This window comes from Bos mutus, chromosome X (assembly GCF_027580195.1).
Source record: "Bos mutus isolate GX-2022 chromosome X, NWIPB_WYAK_1.1, whole genome shotgun sequence".
In the NCBI taxonomy this organism is placed as follows: Eukaryota; Metazoa; Chordata; class Mammalia; order Artiodactyla; family Bovidae; genus Bos; species Bos mutus.
Genome location: NC_091646.1, coordinates 65,322,039 through 65,345,392, shown reverse-complemented (window position 1 = coordinate 65,345,392; position 23,354 = coordinate 65,322,039). Strand labels below are relative to the sequence as shown.

The following is a 23,354-nucleotide window of genomic DNA, read 5'->3' as shown; positions in this document are numbered from 1 at the left end:
TCAGTGGTTAGGACTCACTGCTGAGGGCCTGGGTTTAATCCCTGGCCAGGGAACTAAGATCCCACAAGCTGCACAGTGTGGCCAAAAAAAACCAATCTAGATGCTAGCTGTTACCAAGTTCATCCTGTGGATCAATACATTCCTTGCTCCCCTTAATATTAACTATTTTTTTTAATTATTGGAAAAGTAACATATGTCCAGAGTAAAATCCCCTTCCCAAAAGAAACCAGTTATCAATTTCCTATGTATGAATTCTCCTAGAAATAGACTGAATATAAGATGAATAACATTTGTAGATCTATATGCTGACTTGAACAACCTAGGTTTGAACTGCACGGGTCCACTTATACACATTTTTTCAATAAATATGTGTTATAGTACTACACGATCTGTGGTTGGTTGAATCCGAGAGTGTGAAACTGAGGATATGGAGGGCCAAATGTAAAGTTATACATGAGGTGGGTGCCCACATCCCCATCTCCTTGTTGTTTAAGGGTTAACTGTGTATATATGTGTGTGTATATCTCCTTTTTATATAAATGGAAGCATACTGTATACATACTGTTCTAACCTTGCTTTTTTTCACCTAGCAAATACATCTTATTGTTTCCTGTCAGCATACAGAAATCCGTCTTTATTTCTATTTGGAACTTTTTCCCTCTAACATTTGGTATGGCAAATGATGATAGTCCATTGAACATTTCTTTTTTTCAAATGCTGTATTACAGTAATATAGGCATTTTGCCTTGTATAAATTCTTAGGTAATAAATGGCCATCCATGAAGATGTAGAATCAGTTATTCAAACAGGCTTAGGTTTCTGATTTAGTTGAACCAAGGATCAAAGAAATATCAAATCCAAGGTTAAAAACTAGCAGTAAAGGAATCATGTAAAGAAGGACTTTTACTATTTCCTTTCTTTGTATATAAATTTTTATAATGAATAATCATTCATTAGTTACATAATTTTTGAAGAAAATGAAATTATATTAGTAATGAAAATTCAGACAAAACACTCAATTTACAGAAAAACAATACTACAACTTAAACTAACAAAATCTCCACATCTTTTTCATTTTAAAACATTTGACCTTTGAATTTTTAGAGTGGTTTTGGGCTGTTGTCTTAGTCTCTAAGAATTGTCTTTTGCTAGTTCATACATTGATTTAAAATTTTTAAGTTGTAACTTTTATTTAGGTTGGTCAAATTGGATAAAATCAATAGAACTCGATGTCTTCCTCTTATACTTTAATTTTCAGTATCCTTTATTGAAACATCAGAGTGTTACTCAGTTAAAATATATATATTATTCTTTCAGCAAACAGTAATAAAATTTGTATTGTGACATATGTAATATAAATGGGATTCCTATTATGTATTTTATATAGTATTTAGTTGGCCAAATATATTGTGCAAGAAGAATCAGATATATTAGAAATTCAAGATTATTGATAAATCATTTTACTTTTCTGAGTTTAGTCTCTGTAGAAGGACAGGATCCTTTCAAGCTCCCGCAAAACCTCTGAGTCCCTCTATATTGAGTTGTTATGAAAATGTTAGCAAATAGGCTTTAAACCATTTGAGGATTTCCCCACTGGCTTAGAAGCATGCTAATCTGAATTTATTATGTTGACGTATCAATTAACTCCTGGGGGGATAAAAAGGAATTTCAGTGTGCTAAAGCAAAGTACCTTTCCCAAAGTGACTTTTAAAAATGGGGAAATGTTAGAATATACTAATTGTCAAATCTTGGTAAAAACCTAAAGAAATACATTCTCTTAGTCATTTTTTTATTTAAACTGGTATGGGAGAAGATATGAAATGTAGAGGGGAAAAGTAAACATAGAACTAAAATTTAGTTCACACACTAGAAATATTTCATACTTATCAGGTATTTTTATTTATAAGTCACAAATTGCTCAAATCACACACATAGAATTTTGGTTTTTTAAGGAGATCAAAGATCATCTAGCCTCATCATTTATAAATGGAAAGAGTATGGACTTTGGAGTTACAGAGACATACATTTGAATTCTAGCTCTTTAATTTTCTTGCTGAGTTTCTTGGGCAATTTATTCAGTGTCCTAGCCTTCAGATAGGAAATTGGATCACCTTTTATTATCAGATGAGAAGGAATACACAAAAGAAAATATACTAATGACAACCCAAGAAGTGGTAATAACACAGTTTTTAGCTTTTGTAGAAAATTAGAACTCAAAAGAACTGTCTTTCAAGAAACTTAAGCCCTTAGATTTGTCTTAAGTTTCTTACTTGAGAATAGATGATGCAGCCTTTTTATATTTATGCAAATTATACAGAAATTACATACAGATAAAGTATACGATGCTTGAATTTCATGTTTTAGACATTTCAGTAGACAAATAACTCCTTATGCATTAAAATAATGGATCTTCACAATATCTATGGACAGCACCCTCTACACCTCTGTAAATACTGTTGAGGACACAGAGCGTGTTTGGTTTCTTTTCTTCTTTCACTCCTGTTGCTGCTGCTAAGTTGCTCCAGTCGAGTCCAACTCTGTGCGACCCCAGAGATGGCAGCCCACCAGGGTCCCCCGTCCCTGGGATTCTCCAGGCAAGAACACTGGAGTGGGTTGCCATTTCCTTCTCCAATGCAGGAAAGTGAAAAGTGCAAGTGAAGTCGCTCAGTCGTGTCCGACTCCTAGCAACCCCATGGACTGCAGCCTACCAGGCTCCTCCGTCCATGGGATTTTCCAGGCAAGAGTACTGGAGTGGGGTGCCATCGCCTTCTCCGTCTTTCACTTCTACCTTCATCTAAATATAGCGAACAGTGCACCATCTTGAGTCCTTCATAAGAGCCACATTTATAGATTATAGATTTTAGACTTGGATGTTTATTTTCAGGGGAACTATTGATAAAATAGAAACATAGTTCCTCTGGGAAAAAGCAAAACAACATTGATTCCTAGTGAAAGATTCTGAGAAGAAAAACAAGCAGTTGAAACTTCAGAGCACTGTGGGGAATAGGCAAAGGTGGTTTGCGTTGGTGGTGATCAAGGAGAGTGGCACAGACCCAGAATCAGACAGATTGCTCCCAGCAATTTCCAGTTCTTTGGAGTCTGTGCTTGCTTTTACTCACCATTGGATCCCTAGCAGCTAGCACGTAATAGGTATTCAGTAAATGTTTGTTAAGTAAATCAGTGCTATTTTAGCTTCCTGCTCAAGGATTTGGCATCCAGAATAGTATTGTGATAAACACTTTGTGAATTTCCTCTTACACAAAGGTGCTGCCTGTTTTTGTTTCCTTTGAGACTTTGGGCTTGAAAAATCTCTTTGATATCTAACATTCAGAGGAAAAGTCAAGTGCTGTTATCCCAAAGGGGAACATTTTTTTGTGCTAGGTATGGTTGACCTGGCCTTAAAAAACACAAATAGAAGTTACTAAATAAGGAAGTGTTTTCTGGTTTGCAGCATGAAAACAACATAGGATAATACAACTTTTTTGTATAGTATTTTATATACATAGTTTCATTGGTTTTTTTTATGTCTTTTATATCTAGAAGACAGGCTATGGCAATAAAAAGTATAGCAAATCATCGGGTGATAAAGTGATTTTTGCTTTTAAAAATCAATTTCACAACACTTCCTCATTGGGTATGTTGGTAAATTGAAATTTGGCAGGGGGAGTGGGGGATTAGCTCAAAATCAGGACTTGTTTATGAGATACCAGATATATTTAAGCCTAGAGGGGGGAAAATTCCCCTTCCCTTTTTTAAAAGTTTGGCACTTGATCAGAAGTAGAGTAGTACATAGAGCAGTACTGTCCAATGGAACATTCTGTAATGATGAAAATGTTCTGTATTTACTCTGTCCCTTGTGGCAGCAACATTGGCCATTGAACACTAGAAATGTGGCTAATGCAATTGAGGAACTGAATTTTTTAATCTTTTCATTTTTGTTTTTAAAATTATACCCCCATATTGACTTCTTTTTGGCATACAGTTCTGTGAATTTTTTGTTTGTTTGCTTGCTTGCTTTTTTAAGGTTTGGTTAATTTTAACACATGTATAGATTAATTTGGAGAAGTAAATGGCAACCCACTCCAGTACTCTTGCCTGGAGAATCCCATGGACAGAGGAGCCTGGCGGGCTACAATCCATGGGGTCACAAAGAGTCGGACACGACTGAGCGACTAACACACATAGATTAATTTAACTACCCCAAGCCAGGACAGCACAGTTCTATCACCCACGTCACTCCAAAATGATTCTTCTCTAAATGCAAATATAACTATGTCATTCCCCTGCTTAACTTTTCCATGACTCTCTATTACCTATAGAATAAAGTACAGATGATTATTGGCATACAAGAGCCCCCATGATAAAGCAGTTACCTAATTATGCAGCCTTTCATTTTTCTCTAATTTTGTGTTTACATTTGTCATGAGTTCCCTGCTTCAAATGTCCTTGCTAATTTCTGTTATTCCTTTAACATTCAGGTATTATCTCCCCTAAGAAGCTTTTTTGACACACATTCCCAGGGATGAATGGGTGTTCATTTTCTCTGTCCTCTGTTCTAGCATTGCTCCCTGTGACTATGTCATGATCAGCTTTGTATCATGAGAATCTTAGTTCCTGGCACATATAATAAGTGTTTGATAAATATTGGTTTTTCAGTGTTTACTTTTATATGACTTACTGCTTCAAAGAACTACTTTCCTGTTTACTCATATGATCCTTATAATAACCCTGGAAGATAGTAGAGCACATTTCTTCATTTTTATGATGGTAGGGCTAGTGAGTGTGGTTAACTAATAAGTGGAGAATTGACACTGGAGCTCAAATCTTCTGACTCTCAACCCAGTTTTGTGTGTGTGTGTGTGTGTGTGTGTATGTATGTATGACTACTTCATAAATCTTTATAACCCATATGTTACCCAAAGAGATGCAGGGTAAGATGTCCAGGTAGTAGTTAAATTATATTCAGTTGCTGAGCTTTAAGAATACAATCATTATTTTAATAATCAAATCAGGAAAAATTATATATTCTTATTTTGCACAAAAGTAATACTGGACTATAGTGACTTAGAAGGTTATAGAAATACTTGCTACGAAACCCTATGAATATTGCCTTCATAAACCAGCATGTTTATACCTTTTCTTGCAACAAGTTTATCTTAATTGAACATTTTAAAACTTTAAACTTGATTTCCAATTTGTTTTATGTAGCTGATCCTCTTTCCTGAAATTATCTTTTGAATTGGTAGAATGCTAAGTGTTGGAATACTTTGTGAAAGGAGATGAAGAGTAGTTTGTTCTCTGTTATGAAATTCTAGGGTGTGTTTGTCTGTGCACGTTTCAAATGCCTAATCATTACCTGAGTCAAGTACACCTACATAGAGCTTTACCATTCCTGTAGGTACATAAGACATTTTGTGCTGCTTTCTAAAGTGACTAGGAAAGATGAGAACTAATAAAGAAACTCTATTTGATTTAATTATTTGTTTCATTCTTTACGGTGGTGTAATGATTGATAATTTTAAGTTCCATATCATAAAATTTAATTAAAATGACTTCTGCAATTTCCTTCCAAAAGGTTTCACTGGAAGAAAAAAATGCAACTGTTATTTATGACCCAAAACTACAAACTCCAAAGACCCTGCAGGAAGCTATTGATGACATGGGCTTTGATGCTATTCTCCACAATCCTAAGCCTCTCCCTGTTTTAACTGAAACTGTGTTTCTGACTGTTACTGCTTCACTGGTTCCGCCATGGGACCATATCCAAAGCACATTGCTCAAGACCAAGGGTGTGACAGATATTAAAATTTCCCCTCAGCAGAGAACTGCAGTGGTGACAATAATCCCTTCTATAGTGAATGCCAATCAGATAGTAGAGCTGGTTCCTGATCTCAGTTTAGATACTGGAACTCTGGAAAAAAAGTCAGGAACTTGCGAAGATTATAGTATGGCTCAACCAGGTGAAGTCATGCTGAAGATGAAGGTGGAAGGGATGACCTGCCATTCATGTACTAGCACCATTGAAGGAAAAATTGGGAAACTGCAAGGTGTTCAGCGAATTAAAGGTAATATGACTGATATTGTTTATTTGATTGCTTTGTATGGCTTGGTTTGCTGTTTTGGTCTTTGAACTTTAGCATTTTCCTTTAAGCATGGGTTTTGAATCTCTGGGACTAGAATGTTGCTGCTTCACTGAAGTCTGAGAAACAGTGTATTCCCAGAATTAGTGTCAAGTAAAGTTAATGATTATAATTAAAAGTTACATGAATCTTGAACTAGCATAAATGGCAGCCAAGGTGGCATTCATGGAGTTCAGGGTTCTTAATGCAACATACCTAGGATCCTCTTGACCTCTGTTTCTATTCAGGCATGCAGAAACTTGGAGACCGCAGATACAGTGGTCACATCTTTTGCTTTTTTCTAGTCCACATCAGTAAAATTTTCTGAAAAGAACAGAATTATTTTAAGAAAGGATAATGACAACAATGAGAGAGAAACAATTATGTGTGGTATTAATTTGGTCTACAGAATGTTTTCTGAAGTGGCCCAGGAATAACTGAATTAAATGTTTTTCTTTTTATTAACTAGTTTCCTTGGACAATCAAGAAGCTACTGTTGTTTATCAACCCCATCTTATCACAGCAGAGGAAATAAAAAAGCAGATTGAAGTTGTGGGCTTTACAGCATTCATCAAAAAACAGCCCAAGTACCTCAAATTGGGAGCTATTGACATAGAACGTCTAAAGAACACACCAGTCAAATCCTCAGAAGGATCACAGCAAAAGAGTCCATCATACACCAGTAATTCAACAGTCATTTTCACCATAGATGGCATGCATTGTAAATCATGTGTGTCAAATATTGAAAGTGCTTTATCTACACTCCAACATATAAGCAGTGTAGTAGTTTCTTTAGAGAATAAATCTGCCATAGTAAAGTACAATGCAAGTTTAGTCACTCCAGAAACACTGAGAAAAGCAATAGAGGCCATATCACAAGGGCAATATAGAGTTAGTAGTGCAAGTGAAATTGAGAGTACCTCAAACTCTCCCTCCAGCTCATCTCTTCAAAAGAGTCCTTTGAACATAGTTAGCCAGCCTCTAACTCAAGAAACTGTGATAAACATTGATGGCATGACTTGTAATTCGTGTGTGCAGTCTATTGAAGGTGTCATATCAAAAAAGGCAGGTGTAAAATCCATACAAGTATCACTTGCAAATGGCAAAGGGACTGTTGAGTATGATCCTTTACTAACCTCTCCAGAAACCTTGAGAGAAGCAATAGAAAACATGGGATTTGATGCTTCCTTGTCAGGTAATTATCATTTTTTTTCTTTGATTCCTCTAATGTTCTTTTATTTATACTTTGCTAATTCTTTTGGCTTTTATCAGTGAAAAATAAGTACTAGGCACTGCAGTTCTACTTTTTGAAAATATGACATGTCAGCAGCATATATGAAGCATATATAAAGATGCATAATGATGTTTGCATAATTATATAGAAACTAGAAACATTAAATAAAGCATGATACCTCCATATGAGGAAATGCTCTGAAGCCATAAAAATTATGGTGTTGAAGATACTTAATGCCACGGGAAAGTGAGATATTTTGTTAAATGAAAAAGCAAGTGAAAAAGTCATGGTCAAAATTTTATAAACACATGTATAAGGATTTATGCTATGTATATGTTATTTATGTATATGACTAAAATTCCTGGTAGAATATGAACAAAATTTTAATCGTAGTTATTTTTGAGTGGTAGGATAAAGGTGATAATTTGTTTTCATTGTGCTTTCCTATGTATTTTAAGTGTTTTGTGACAGGGTTATATGTATATTTGTATGTATTTATGTATATATAAAATGGGAGAAGCAAATGTTATTTTAAAAGAAAAAATAGAGCTTCAAATGTAGAAAACAAACTTATGGTTACCAGGGGATAAGGGGAGGAGGGATAAATTGGGAGATTTGGTTGACATATACACACTATTATATATAAAACAGATAACTAATAAGCACCTGCTGTGTAGCCCAGGGAACTCTACTCAATGCTCCGTAATGGCCTATATGGGAAAAGAATCTTAAAAAAAAAAAAAGAGTGGATATATGTATATGTATAGCTGATTCACTATGCTGTACACTTGAAACTAACATTGTAAATCAACTATATTGCAAACAAAAATTTTAAAAAGAAAATGAAAATAGTAGAGATAAATAGTAGAATTTAAGCTGTGGTTTCAAATTTAGGCATTCTAATTAACCTGACTCTAGAACTGGCCCAAAGTCTTCCTGTTTTCTGGCAGCTCTTACCTTGAACTGAAACCAGAGATGTATATCCAATGGAATTTGCCCATGTGAACTTGTTTTGAACTAGAATTGAACCTAGCCTCTAATTAAACTGGAAATTCCCTAAATGAAATTTCTTGCTCTGAATATTAATAGAAAAGTTGAATAACTAATTTCTAGACAGTGTCATTGGACTTCCCCGGTGTCTCAGCGGTAAAGAATCCACTTGCAGTGCAAGAGACATGGGTTCAGTTGCAGTGTCAGGCAGATCCTTTGGATGAGGGCATGGCAACCCACTCCAGTATTCTTGCCTGGGAAATCCCATGGACAGAAGAGCATGGTAGGCTACAGTTCATGGGGTTGCAAAAGAGTCAGACATGACTTAGAGACTAAGCAGCAACAATAACAAACATGTTAAAAGCCATGATGAATAGGTAGAAAACCTTGGCAAAGTGATTGTGACCGTAAAATAACTTATGAATTGTGACTACAGTAACCCATATTATTGGGATAAAAAGTTAATATCAATTGACTGCATTGTGTGTTTCTGCTATAGATCAATCAGAGTTTAAGATGCCACCAGAATTGTGGCTGCCCATTTTCTGAATGCTAGTGTCAACTCTGGTCCAGGCTTCATAGTCTACCACTCTGAAACCTGTTCCTATAGACTTAGAGGGATCATTGCATTTCACCTTCATGTCATACCAGTCCTGGGTGGACCATAAATGTTAATAAAGGAAATAGAAATATAGGAGGTGCTTTTTATCATGACCATCAATATCGTCGTTATCGTGAAAAGATATATATGAAGTTGTCTTCACTAACCAATTAAACAAAATACTCAATTAAATTCCTTTTCCTTTTTTGTAACTTTTTAATCTTTAATTTCAAACTTACAGAAAAACTGCAAGAATAGTACAAAGAATTCCTGTTTACCAGTTTTACTTGGATTCCATTGTTAACACTGTTGCCGCATTTGTTTTATCATTCTTTTTCTCTATCGACAGATAGACATATTTTCAAACACACAATACACACACACGTGTAGCTATCTTTTTCTGAATCATTTGAGAGTAAGTTGCAGACATGATGTTTATAGTTAAACATAAACATAGTTGTTTTTAAGCCATTTTCTGATTATATATTTATTCATATTACTTTAGACTAAACCTGCCAGTTTTGAGGATCAGACTTGAAACCCTTTCTTGAAATTTTTGGATTCTTTTCTGATTGTTGCCTCACATGCAGGAGAGTCAGTCTTCTTTTGAATTCATTTATGGATAAGTAGTGTTGCAGTATTCTTGCCTGGAAAATCCCATGGACGGAGGAGCCTGGTAGGCTGCAGTCCATGGGGTCACTAAGAGTCGGACACAACTAAGGCCTTCACTTTCACTTTTCACTTTCCTGCATTGGAGAAGGAAATGGCAACGCACTCCAGTGTTCTTGCCTGGAGAATCCCAGGGATGGGGGAGCCTGGTGGGCTGCCGTCTATGGGGTCGCACAGAGTCGGACACGACTGAAGCAACTTAGCAGCAGCAGTGTTGCTACAGTTTATAGAAAAGCCAGTTTAAAGAAACTAGCCATTTAATTCACTGTGGCTTTTTAACACCTGTACTGCCTCTGTGAAAGATGGAAGCATTTGCTCTTCTTGCCACATTCACTGGGGTAAAGGTCAAAATTTTTTGAATCTTTGTTGAGAAATCATGCCATTGTAACTAAAAGGGGTTACCTCTATGACTTATTTTAATTCAATACTGTACTTCTAGAGTGTGAAATTGCAGATGGTGTTTTAGTTACTTCTGGTACCTGAAATGGAGAAGGCAATGGCACCCCACTCCAGTACTCTTGCCTAGAAAATCCCATGGATAGAGGAGCCTGCTAGGCTGCAGTCCGTGGGGTCGCTGAGGGTCGGACACGACTGAGCAACTTCATTTTCACTTTTCACTTTCATGCATTGGAGAAGGAAATGGCAACCCACTCCAGTGTTCTTGCCTGGAGAATCCCAGGAACGGGGGAGCCTGGTGGGCTGCCGTCTATGGGGTTGCACAGAGTCGGACACGACTGAAGCGACTTAGCAGCAGCAGCAGCAGGTACCTGAAATAACTAAATTACTCTGGAATAAGACTTAAAGTAATTAGTAATATAAACTTTCTTTTCATTGTCCAAGTTCAAAATTTTAAATCTTCATTATAATTATGATAGAATGAATAAGCTCCTGGCTAGACTAAAATAATGTTTTTTCCCCCACGCCAAAGCTATTTCCTTTGGACAAATGAGCCTCCTTTTTGAATTTTTGGTACTATTTGGTAAATTTTATCCTCTTTGTTCTAAATAATACTCTCGTAATCTGAATGAATATCATTTTCTGAATTGATTCACATATAAGATCAGAGACTGTCTAATTTTGGAATTAGGAGAATCTCATCCTTTGCTATTAAAGTGTCCTTTGCTATACCCAGACTGGCAGTACTGCCATCACTTGGAAGCTTATTGGAACAGAATTTCAGGCCTCACCCTCAATGTACTGAATCAGAATCTGCATTTTAACAAGATCCCCCAGGTGATTGTATGTCAAAATTTAAAAGCCTTTGTTATAACTGATTTGAGAAGTCAGGCTTTTGTTATGAAAGTGGTCAGGCTTTTGTTAAAGTTTCTTCAAAAGATGCCTTTTTTCCGTATCCTAAAAACCAGCTCTGCTATGAAGGGTTTCCTCTATGGACTAGCCAAATAGACTTGAATCAGTTTTTCGCCAAAGGGAAAGAAGTAACACGTAGGTGGAAATTTCCACATCACTTCTTTTCCTCCTTATCTCTGCAGTAGAGATGAAAATCTTTAGCTTTTTTGCAGGTACATGGATGTGCTAAAAAGAATACTTTCTCCCTTCTTGGGAGATGATTAATACTGAAATGGATAAACTAAGTCTCCGCTAAGACTGCAGGGGAGCTTCTGGGATGACAGATGCTTTCCACTGTTTCACAGTCCATAAACATTCTACAGAAAAATTCTCTGATTACTTTGTGAAAAATTAAGATTATTGCTGACTTACTCCTTGCCTCTTCTTCCATTGTCCACCAAAGACATTTTAATTTAAAAAACACTATGTATTATTGTTAAAATTCAAGCATACAGCAGTGTCTATAGAGGAAATTTGTTCATCTTTCTGTTATTCTATTCCTGCTATAACCTCATTCCCCAGAAATAGCCTCTACTAGTAGTTTGCTATGTACCTTCCTAGGCTTCCTTATGCATGTTTTCGTGTATGCACTCTAACAATTTTTAAATGACATTGTACTGCATTGCTGTTTTGCAGATTGCTTTTTGTCCCACTTACACGAATTGCTTTACTGCCAGTATTTAAATCATTAACATAATGATAGAAATTCATTATAAAACAAAGAGCTTTCTATTAATAAACCACTGTCTACTGGAGTTTGAGGTAGAGATAATGGGCTTGAAGATCTTGACATAAAGTTCTGTTTATTCAGCTGGTTCCGATTTTCCCAAGAATTGGGATGGGCAGTGTTGAACTTGGAAGTCACATCCTGGAAAGTGTAAAGATAGCATTGCACAGGGCTCTAGGTCCATGACAGTTTTAAAGGAGTGGATTGACAGTGCCTGGAGAAGGAAATGGCAAGCCACTCCAGTATTCTTGCCTGGAGAATCCTGTGGACAGAGGAGCCTGGTGGGCTGCTGTCCATGGAGTCGCACAGAGTTGGACACGACTGAAGTGACTTAGTATGCATGCATGCATTGGAGAAGGAAATGGCTACCCACTCCAGTATTCTTGCCTGGAGAATCCCAGGGACAGAGGAGCCTGGTGGGCTGCTGTCTGTGGGATCACACAGTGTCGGACACGACTGAAACGACTTAGCAGCAGCAGCTGCAGCAGCGTTGACAGTGCCGGGAAGTGTGTGTGGATCGTGATAAATGACAAGGGTGCAGCTGGAGAATACTTCAAATGAAAAGAATCTTTCCCTGTCCACCAGATACAAATGAGCCATTGGTAGTAATAGCTCAGCCCTCATCAGAAATGCCACTTTTGACCTCAACTAATGAATTTCACACCAAAATGATGACACCAATTCATGACAAGGAGGAGCCAAAGACTTCATCCAAGTGTTATATACAGGTCACTGGTATGACTTGTGCTTCCTGTGTAGCAAACATTGAACGGAATTTAAGACGAGAAGAAGGTAAGACACTCTTAAACTTGCTATTTTATGTACTAATTTGAGAACTCTGTCCTTTTTGTCCTCTTATGTGTTTTGTAACCATGTTTATGATTATTGCCAAGGCCTCATAAAGACTTATCAGTGATTTATAGGACAACCTTGACTTGCTGATAGCCAGTTTTTGTTAGTGTTTTTGTTCCCTTAGATATAGTTCCTGTCTCATTAATCTCATGGCTGCATTTTAATATCGGTGAAATTTGTAGTCAAAGAGCAGAAGGAAAGGAGAAGGCACTGGCACCCCACTCCAGTGCTCTTGCCTAGAAAATCCCATGGATGGAGGAGCCTGGTAGGCTGCAGTCCATGGGGTCGCTAAGAGTCGGACACGACTGAGCGACTTCACTTTCACTTTTCACTTTCCTGCATTGGAGAAGGAAATGGCAACCCACTCCAGTGTTCTTGCCTGGAGAATCCCAGGGACAGGGGAGCCTGGTGGGCTGCCGTCTATGGGGTCACACAGAGTTGGACACGATTGAAGCAACTTAGCAGCAGCAGCAGCAGAAGGAAATACATAAGATTACTATTCTTTATGGACCTTGGCTGCAGTGGATTTTAAGAAACATAAATTTTCTGATAAAGCTATGCTTAAAACTAACAGCTAGAATCCATAATTTTCAGTGTTACTATACCCAGGACAAGCACTGGACCAAAGCCAAGTTTTAGAATTATTCTCTTCCAGCAGTTTGATTACTGATCTTTACTTGTAGTAAGAGTGTTCAAAAGTTACTCAATATTGTGTACAAGTTTTCATTTTTGGTTACAAATTCTTAGAAAATCTGCAATATGTTTTTTTATTTAGTCACACTCAGATGTTTTAGCTTTTAATTTTGCACTCACATTAATGGACTTCATTGCATAGTGTAGTAGATTTGTTAACCATAGAGATAGGTGGTTATGTTTAATGAGCCTGAAGTCATAGGTTTGGTAAGTAGCCCTAGCCCCAGGTATCTTACTGATAGTCACAAGGGCTGAATAAATATGATTAATATAAGCTTATCATCACTATTGGGGAAATAAAGTATATAGAATAATAATACAGACCTATGGCTAGTAAACTCAACTTATATGTAAAGATCAGAACATTATTGTAACAAAATGTGTTGTTATATACTAGAGCCATCTTAAGTTCAATATTACCTTGTCCACATTCTATCATTTCAACATCCTTCATTTCATCTGGCATTATATCTAGTTAGAGTGCAGTCTGGGCTAAATTATACTTTGCATGATTAAGAAGAACAGGAGGAAGGTTGCAAGAAAATGAAAGCAAAAAGAAATTTCCAAGGGGCTTGTTTAACTTTAGAACCAACTATTTTAGGAGCAGTTCAGATATAGACTTTCTCATGAGACAAGCAATGGCTACTACAGATAACAATTACAGATTTTTTTTTAATCCCTAAAACTGATTGTTTCAATTACTTTCTATTGCTCCTTTACCACCTTTTAACCTAGTTAGAAATATCTTTGGCCTAGCTGGGTTCAACGTTCACTGCATTCACAATCTAACTATATTCACTTCTCTTTTTTTTTAATTAAGTGGCACTCGTCTTCCCTCAGTTTCATCTGCATTATGTTTTTAAAAATGAATAGAAAAAAGTTCTAATTGTATTTTGAAGTAAAAATTTAAAAATTGTCCATAATTTATATAAGTATAAAATGTTTTTGAAACTTGAAAAAACAGATTTTCTGTTTCTTTTTGACTATAGATTACATTCAACAGAAGTGAAAAGATATTTTTCCTTTCCCTATACCCTTCTCTTATCACCGATACTCTCCTATGATCCAATCCTCTGAATTATTTGGTACTCACAAAGCCCATGTGTAACTACCTTTTTCTCCAAAGAAAAGAGTACTTTTTTTGGTAGCCAATTTCATATAGAAAGCTTAGATTATATTAGATAGTTTATTTTCATATTAAAAACTATTATTAAATTAGCAGAATACGGTAGGAACCTGAAACGTCTTGAAGTTGTCTGAAGAGTCTTCAATCACTATGTCAGCGACACAGATATTTCTCTTTCTTCATATGATGAAGATCAGGGATCTAAACTTATCCGAAAAGCTAGAGAGGCACCATTTGTCCCCATTGGAATGGCAGGTTTTGCAGCAATTGTTGCATATGGATTATATAGATTGAAGAGCAGGGGACATACTAAAATGTCTGTTCACCTGATCCACATGCGTGTGGCAGCCCAAGGCTTTGTTGTGGGGAGCAATGACTCTTGGTATGGGCTATTCCTGTATCAAGAATTCTGGGGGAAACCTAAACCTTAGAAGAGGAGATGCTGTCTTGGTCGTCTTGGTGGTGCTTGCTTTAGTTAGACATCTCATATTGAGGTTATATGTTTATGCTGAAAATAAATTGTTTGGGTCAGACAAGAACATGGTAATTTGAAAATTGGCCTCCTTTCTTGCAGGCTTGATTTGCCTGGTGACCAAGTTACTGGTGACTAGTTCACTAGCTAGGTCATTCAGGGGAGTCAGACCAGCACAAAAGAAACATGTCACTTTTAAATACACTTGATAGTGGTACCTGTCCACCTTCTTAAACTCTTCTGTTGAAATTAGTTCTAAAGAAGACAACATGGCAATCCTGAAAATGCTCCCAGTTGCTGCAGAATATCATATGCTTTTGATGTAATGTAGGAATCCTATTTACCCAGTTAATGTAACTTTCTGACGGCCTTGTGGACTGAGTACTGTTTTAAGGGCTGGTTGGCTCTTGAGGAACCCTTTCAGAACAGTGCATGGAATACAACATTATAAACCTCCCTGCAAGTCTGTGTGTGTTTTTAAACCAAAACTAAAAAGCTGGTAACAGAGCCACTTTGAAGTAGTATTTATTTTAGAATCATAAACATGAGAGTAACTTAACTTGTGGATCCTTTTAGCTCTTTAGTAATTGTAGAATTATATTTTGCTGCTGTTATATTAGAATAATTTTAAATTATTTTGAAACATGTATTTTAAGTGCTAATGCAAAGGTAAATGAAAAACACTTTTTAAATGTGTGCAGTATGTTTATTTTCTCCAAAAGTATCATCAACTAAATAAAATCCCTACAATGGAAGTCATTGATGAGCAAGCTGGTTTGGTCAGACATTATACAAACTTTGGTATATCACAGAATGCTTTGTTGTACTTGTGAATTCTCGTCTAACCTGAATTTACATTCCATGGTGATAACATGGTAAATGTAGTGTTATTAAAGTAAATGAACACATCAAAAAAAAAAAAAACACTATTATTAAATTAGTATTTGGATATTTTTTTCTTTTTATCAAACCCCAGAGCTGACCTATGGACTGTTGATTCCTATTCCCTGTCAGGTAGCCACCAAGTGCCACAGATTCCCAGAAGGAACTGCTATTTCTGCTGCATGTTATTAATTTTCTTCCTGGAAATGACAGCAATAGCTGACCTAGAGAAGTGGATTGGTTGTTAACAAAATGCTGATACCAGAGAACAGCATGACTGCCATAAATGAACTGCTTTGTTAAGCTGTGTGGCACTTTTTGGAGGGGGGGGGAGTAAGAGCATTTTAGATTAGTGTGTGTCAGGCAATACAATTTGAGAGAGAAATGACTGTTATTTTATAATATTATAATGTGTATGTTGGTATATTCTTAGATTGTTTGCTACAATTACATTGATTTCCTAAGTAAATGAGTTCTTTTCTCTAGGACTCTATCTCACAGGTTTCTAAAAATACTTTATATTCATTTCCTAAAAATACTTTATATTTGGATTGCAATTCAAACAGTGTTAAACAGTTCTAAGACAGTTGTGGAAATGTGAATATTGCCTGGATGTTTGATGATATTGAAGAATTATTTTAGGTTTGATAATGGTATTATGATTATTTCTTTAAAGAAAAGAGTCTTTTTTAAAGGTTATTTATTTATTTTGTCTGTGCTGGGTTTTCAATTTTTGCTATATGTGGGCTGTCTCTAGTTGTGGTGAGCGGGGCTTCTCTCTAGTTGCAGTGCGAGGGCTTCTCATTGTGGTGGCCTCTCTTGTTGTGAAGCATGAGCTCTAGGCACACAGGCTTCAGTAGTGCGGCTCACAGGCTCAGTAGTTGTGGTACATGGGCTTAGTTGCCCTGTAGCATATGGGATCCTCGTGGATCAGGGATTGAACCCATGTCCTCTGCATTGGCAAGTGGATTCTTAACCACTGGACCACCAGGGAAGTCCAAGAAAAAGAGTCTTATCTTTTAGAGATACATATTTAAAATTTTACATATTATATGATATCTGGGATTTGCTTCAGAATAATCAGGGTAGAGGGTAGGGATGAGTGGGTAGGAATATATATATATGAAACTTGAGCAGCCCAGTATTATTGACAGTTATTGAAGCTGAGAGATGGGTACATTGAGTTTATTATGTTGTTCTGTCTTGAGTGTGTGTGTGTGTGTGTGTGTGTGTGTGTGTGTGTATTTGAAATTTTCCATAATAAAAAGTTTTTAAAAATGAGGCCAAGTTTTCACATAGTTTTATTTGGGTTCAAGATTGTATAAAAGTGAAGAAATAAATTTTTCTAGATTCACTTAACCCTTTCATAGTTAAATGAAAAGAAAACTATTATAAAATTATTCTTGGGAACTTCCCTGGTGGGTCAGTGGCTAACACTCAATGCTGTAAATTCAGGTGACCTGGGTTCAATTCCCAGTGAGGGAATTAGATCCCACCTGCGGCAAATAAGACCTGGCACAGTCAAATAAATAAATATTGTTTAAAAGATTACTCTTTTTATGAGAAATGTTATCTGACTTGTTTTTCTTATCAATATTCCTAGGAATATATTCCGTACTTGTGGCTCTGATGGCTGGCAAGGCAGAAGTGAGGTATAACCCTGCTTTCATACAACCCCCAGTGATAGCCGAGTTAATCCGAGAGCTTGGATTTGGATCCACTGTGATAGAAAATGCTGATGAAGGAGATGGTGTTTTGGAACTTGTTGTAAGTAAGAAGGTTTATGTGGTTAATAGAATATCCAGGAAAAACTTGGCGAGAATTCAGAAAAGAGATCCAAAAATAATTAAAATGTTGGGAAAGTAAAACATAAAATGAAAATGAAGGAAACTGGAAAGATATTGACAATGGTGACCTTCAAGTGCAGAATGTAAAAGATAATCATCACTTCTATTAAGAACCAATAAACAGGAATTGGGTTTGAATGAATAAATGAAAATTACTTTAAAAATATAGTATGATTCCTACCTAGTAGCATGTAAAAGAATAAATTCTAGATGCATTAAAGACTTAAATTTTATAAATAAAGTCATAAAGCTAGGTATGTTATTGGTGTAGGTATTGGTTTAAAATGACATTATTGCCAACCCAGAAAATATTTTATTTTTTTTTTTGTTGTTTTGTTGTTTTTTAAATTTGTATAACTTAAATAATTAAAACAAAAAATTTAACCTTGTACCAAAGTTCCAGCTCAGACAAAAATTTGAATGTAAAAAAAATGGAACCATGAAATTACTAGAAGACATATTTAGAGTTTTTTTTTTCAATATTTTATTATAAAAATTTCAGACATTGGAAAAGTCAAAAGAATTGTGCAGTTGAACACTCTCAAACACACTGCATGTATTCTACAATTAACGTTTTACTCTATTTGTTTTATCAGTCTATTGTGGAAATAATTTTAAAATCACAAAGAAGTTGCAAAAATAGTACAGAGGATTTCCTTGTAGCCACTACCTAGCTTTTCCCAATGATAACACCTAATTTAACATTTAAAAAATAATATTAGAGTAGGAAGAATCTTATTAAGTGTCATATAAAATCCATAAAAGACAAGATTGATAAATTCAGGTACATAAAAATTTCATGTTTGGAGAAAAAACCATAAACAAAGTCAAAAGGCAAGTAATGTTAAGAGTAGGCACCCTTGTCTTGTTCCTGATTTTAGAGGAAATGCTTTCAGTTTTTCACCACTGAGGATAATATTTGCTATGAGTTTGCTGTATATGGCTTTTATTATGTTGAGATATGTTCCTTCTGTGCCTACTTTCTGGAGAGTTTTTATCATAAATGTCTGTTGAATTTTGTCAAAGACTTTCTCTGCATCTATTGAAACAATCATATGGTTTTTATCTTTTAATTTGTTTATATGGTGTATCACATTGATTGATTTTCATATATTGAATAATCCTTGCATTCCTGGAATAAAGCCCACCTGATTATGATGTATGGTCTTTTTAATGTTATTGGATTCTGTTTGCTAGAATTTTGTTGAGGATTTTTGCATCTATGTTCATCAGTGATATTGGCCTGTAGTTTTCTTTTTTTGTGCCATCTTTGTCTTGTTTTGGTATTAAGGTGATGGTGGCCTCATAGAATGAGTTTGGGAGTTTGCCTTCCTCTGCAGTTTCCTGGAAGAGTTTGAGTAGGATAGGTGTTAGCTCTTCTGTAAACTTTTGGTAGAGTTGACCTGTGAAGCCATCTGGTCCTGGGCTTTTGTTTGTTGGAAGATTTTTGATTACAGTTTCAATTTCTGTGCTTGTGATTGGTCTGTTCAAATTTTCTATTTCTTCCTGGTTCAGTTTTGGAAGGTCGTACTTTTATAAGAATTTGTCCATTTCTTTAAAGTTGTCCATTTTATTGGCATATAGTTGCTCATAGTAGTCTCTTATGATCTTTTGTATTTCTGTGTTGTCTGTTGTAACATCTCCTTTTTCATTTCTAATTTTACTGATTTGAGTCTTCTCCCTTTTTTTCTTGATCAATCTTGCTAATGGTTTATCTATTTTGTTTATCTTCTCAAAGAACCAGCTTTTAATTTTATTGATCTTTGCTATAGTCTTCTTCATTTCTTTTTCATTTATTTCTGCTCTGATCTTTATGATTTCTTTCCTTCTTCTAACTTTGGCGGGTTTTTGTTCATCTTTTTCTAGTTGCTTTGGGTGTTAGGTTAGGTTGTGTATTTGATGTCTCTCTTGTTTCTTGAGGTAGGTTTGTACTGCTATGAACTTCCCTCTTAGTACCACTTGTACTGAATCCCATAGATTTGGGGTTGTCATGTTTTCATTGTCATTTGTTTCTAGGTATATTTTAATTTCCTTTTTGATTTCTTCAGTGATCTGTTGGTTGTTCAGAAGCGTGTTGTTTAGCCTCCATATGTTTGTGTTTTTTATAGATTTTCCCTGTAGTTGATTTTTAATCTTACAGCATTGTGATCAGAAAAGGTGCTTGAAATGACTTCAATTTTTAAAAACTTTACCAAGGCTTGATTTGTGGCCCAGGATGTGATCTGTCCTGGAGAGTGTTTCATGTGCTCCTGAGAAAAGGTGAAATCCATTGTTTGGGGGTGAAATGCTCTGTTGATATCAATTAGGTCCAACTGGTCCAAGGTATCGTTTAAAACTTGTGTTTCCTTATTAATTTTTCATCTGGATGACCTGTCCATTGGTGTGAGTGGGGTATTAAAGTCCCCCACGATTATTGTGTTACTGTCAATTTCCCCTTTAACAGTAGTTAGGATTTGCCTTGTGTGTTGAGGTATTCCTATGTTGGGTGCATATGTATTAATAATTGTTATGTCCTCTTGGATTGATCGCTTGATCATTATGTAGTGTCCTTAGGGCTTCTCTGATAGCTAAGTTGGTAAAGAATCCGCCTGCAATGCAGGAGACCCTGGGTTGATTCTTGGGTCAGGAAGATCCACTGGAGAAGGGATTGGCTACCCACTCCAGTATTCTTGGGCTACCCTTGTGGCTCAACTGGTAAAGAATCTACCTGCAATGCGAGAGACCTGGGTTCGATCCCTGGGTTGGGAAGATCCCCTGGAGAAGGGAAACGCTACCCACTCCAGTATTCAGGCCTAGAGAATTCCATGAACTGTATGGTCCATGGAGCTGCAAAGAGTCAGACACGACTGAGCAACTTTGTCTTGTTCACTTCACTTCTTTGTCTCTTATAGATGGTCTTTATTTTAAAGCCTATTTTATCTGATAAAACTATTGCTACTCCCACTTTCTTTTGATCTCTGTCTGCATGAAACAGCTTTTTTCAGCCCCTCACTTTCAGTCTGTATGTGTCCCTAGGTTTGAGGTGAGTCTCTGGTAGACAGTATAAATAGGGATCTTGTTTTTGTATACATTTGGCCAGTCTTTGTCTTTTGGTTGGAGCTTTTAATCCATTTACATCAAGGTGATTATTGATAAGTATGATCCCGTTAATATTTATTTTATTGTTTTGGATTTGATTTTATAGGCCTTTTCTGTGTTTCCTATCTAGAGAAGGACCTTTAGCATTTGTTGAAGAGCTGGATTGGTGCTGCTGAATTCTCTTAGCTTTTGCTTGTCTTATAGAGCTTTTGATTTCTCCTTCAAATCTGAATGAGATTCTTGCTGGGTAGAGTAATCTTGATTGTAGGTTTTTTCCTTTCATCACTTTAAGTATATCCTGCCACTCCTTTCTGGCCTGCAGAGTTTCTGTTGAAAGATTGGCTATTAGCCTTATGGCTTGTTGTTTGTTGTTATTTGTCATTGTTATTGTTTTTTTAGTGATTTCTGAGCTGATTATATAAAGTCAATGTTCTTTGTTCTGTGTGTCCACTGAAGTCTCTGTTTGGTTAGCTCAGTAGTCAGCTAACAATTCCACAGTGATTTCCTTAAATATTTGGAACCAATAAGTATCCCAGTCCTTAGGAATAAAACCACCATATGATGCAGCAATCCCACTCCTAGGCATATACCCTGAGGAAACCAAAATTGAAAAACTGCTTGTACCCCAATGTTTGTTGCAGCACTGTTTACAATAACTAGAACATAGAAGCAACCTAGATGTCCATCAACAGATGAATGGATAAAGAAGTTATGGCACATACATACAATGGAATATTATTCAGCCATAAAAAGGGATGTATTTGAGTCAGTTCTAATGAGGTGGATGAACCAAGAGCCTATTATACAGAGTGAAATAAGTCAGAAAGATAAATAGCTATACTAATGCATACATATGGAATCTAGAAAGATGGTACTGAAGAATTTATTTGCAGGGCAGCAATGGAGAAACAGACATAGAGAACAGACTTATGGACATGGGGAGAGGGGAGGAGAGAGGGTGAGATGTATGAAGAGAGTAACATGGAAACTTACATTACTATATGTAAAATAGATAGCCAATGGGAATTTGCTGTATGTCTCAGGGGACTCAAACAGGGGCTCTGTATCAATCTAGAGGGGTGGGATGGGGAGGGAGATGGGATGGAGGTTCAGGAGGGAGCAGACATATAGGTATATATGTATACCTATGGCTGATTCATGTTGAGGTTTGACAGAAATCAACAAAATTCTGTAAAGCAATTACCTTCAATTAAAAAATAAATAAATTAAAAAAAAAAAGTATCCAAGTCTTTGCTAAAGAGCTCTTTGTAAATGTTGAGGCATGCCTTGAACACTCAGCCAAGCAGTTGTCAGTTTTGCCTTAACCTTTAATTCCTGCTTCTACAGAGCCTAAAGGTCAGCCTGAGTTGAGAACTTAGGGCTCTTTCAGTTCTTCTCTGAAGATACACACAGCCCTGGACATATGCATAGCCCTATGCATGTGCATGGTCTTCTAGATTCCTAGGAATGTGCTGGAACTCTTATGGACATCTTCCTTCCCAGCTTTTTCCCTTTTAGGGTCTTTTGTTAGTCTACTGTTTTCCCCAGCTGTTATCCATTGGCTCAGGCACCCATAAGGTTAAATAATTTCCCCTAATTGTTTTGACAAATTCTCCTGGAGAAAAGGCTTTTTGTATGCACTGAGATCGTCAGGAACAGACAGACAGCTTTGCAAGTGGAATATTTGAGAGAACCATCAGACAGGTCAAATAATGACAGTTCTATGGGAATGAGACTTTGAAGACATGCCAATCCTTTTTTTTCTCTCTGGTGGCTCCCCTGATGCTGTTTTTCACCATGACTGTGGCCTGTTGGTCCTCATAGCTATCACCGAGCTGGAGGAGAGGGGATGGGAATACAGCAAAATGTAACGCCACATAGCTTACTGTTTTACTGGAATTTATCTGATTGTCTTGAATAAATGCTTCCTGCGTTGCTGTAAACTTTTAATTTCCAAATTTCTTTTTTAATCAGTTTTTTAAAATTGAGGTGTAGTTGAGTTACAATATTATATTAGTTTCAGGTATACAGCATAGTGATTCAGAATTCTTACAGATTATATTCTGTTTAAAGTTATTATAAAATATTGGCTCTATATCCTGTGCTGTACAATATATATTTATAGCTTATTTTGTACATAGTAGTTTGTTCCTTTTTATCCCTACCCCTATATTGTCCCCCTTCCCTACTTTCTCCCCATTGATAACCACTAATTTGTTCTCTATGAGTCTGTTCCTGTTCATTATATTCATTTGTTTTATTTTTTAGATTCCACATATACATGATAAGATACAGTATTCATCTTTCTCTGACTTATTTTGCTAAGCATGATATCCTCCAACTCCATTCATGCTGTTGCAAATGGCAAATTTTCATTCTTTTTGTGGTTGAGTAGTATTCCCCTGTGTGTGTGTATATATATATACACATATACATACATACAACATCTTCATCCATTCGTCTATTGATGGAACTTAGGTTGCTTCCATATCTTGGCTATTGTAAATAATGCTGCTATGAACATTCAGATACTCATATCTTTGTGAACTAGTGTTTTTGCTTTCTTTAGATTTGTACCCAAAAGTGAAATTGCTGGATCATATGGTAGTTGTATTTTTAGTTTTTGAGGAAGATCCATCCTGTTTTCCATAGTGGCTGCAGCAATTTTCATTCCCACCAACTTTCTAACTTTTCTGAAAAAGTTGGTGCTGACAACT

The 23,354-nt window shown here is 36.2% G+C and overlaps 1 protein-coding gene and 1 pseudogene across 1 annotated transcript in view; both read left to right on the top strand.

Moving 5' to 3' along the window:
* The window catches only part of ATP7A (ATPase copper transporting alpha), a 128,295-nt gene that overhangs the window by 64,058 nt on the left and 40,883 nt on the right, over positions 1-23,354 (top strand). Inside the window, exons 3-6 of the mRNA XM_005888672.3 lie at positions 5,576-6,065; positions 6,589-7,314; positions 12,273-12,479; positions 17,316-17,479. Of these exons, the coding sequence (XP_005888734.1) occupies positions 5,576-6,065; positions 6,589-7,314; positions 12,273-12,479; positions 17,316-17,479 (1,587 nt within the window). The remainder of the gene's footprint in view (positions 1-5,575; positions 6,066-6,588; positions 7,315-12,272; positions 12,480-17,315; positions 17,480-23,354) is intronic.
* On the top strand, positions 13,410-15,754 carry LOC138986428 (HIG1 domain family member 1A, mitochondrial pseudogene; annotated as a pseudogene).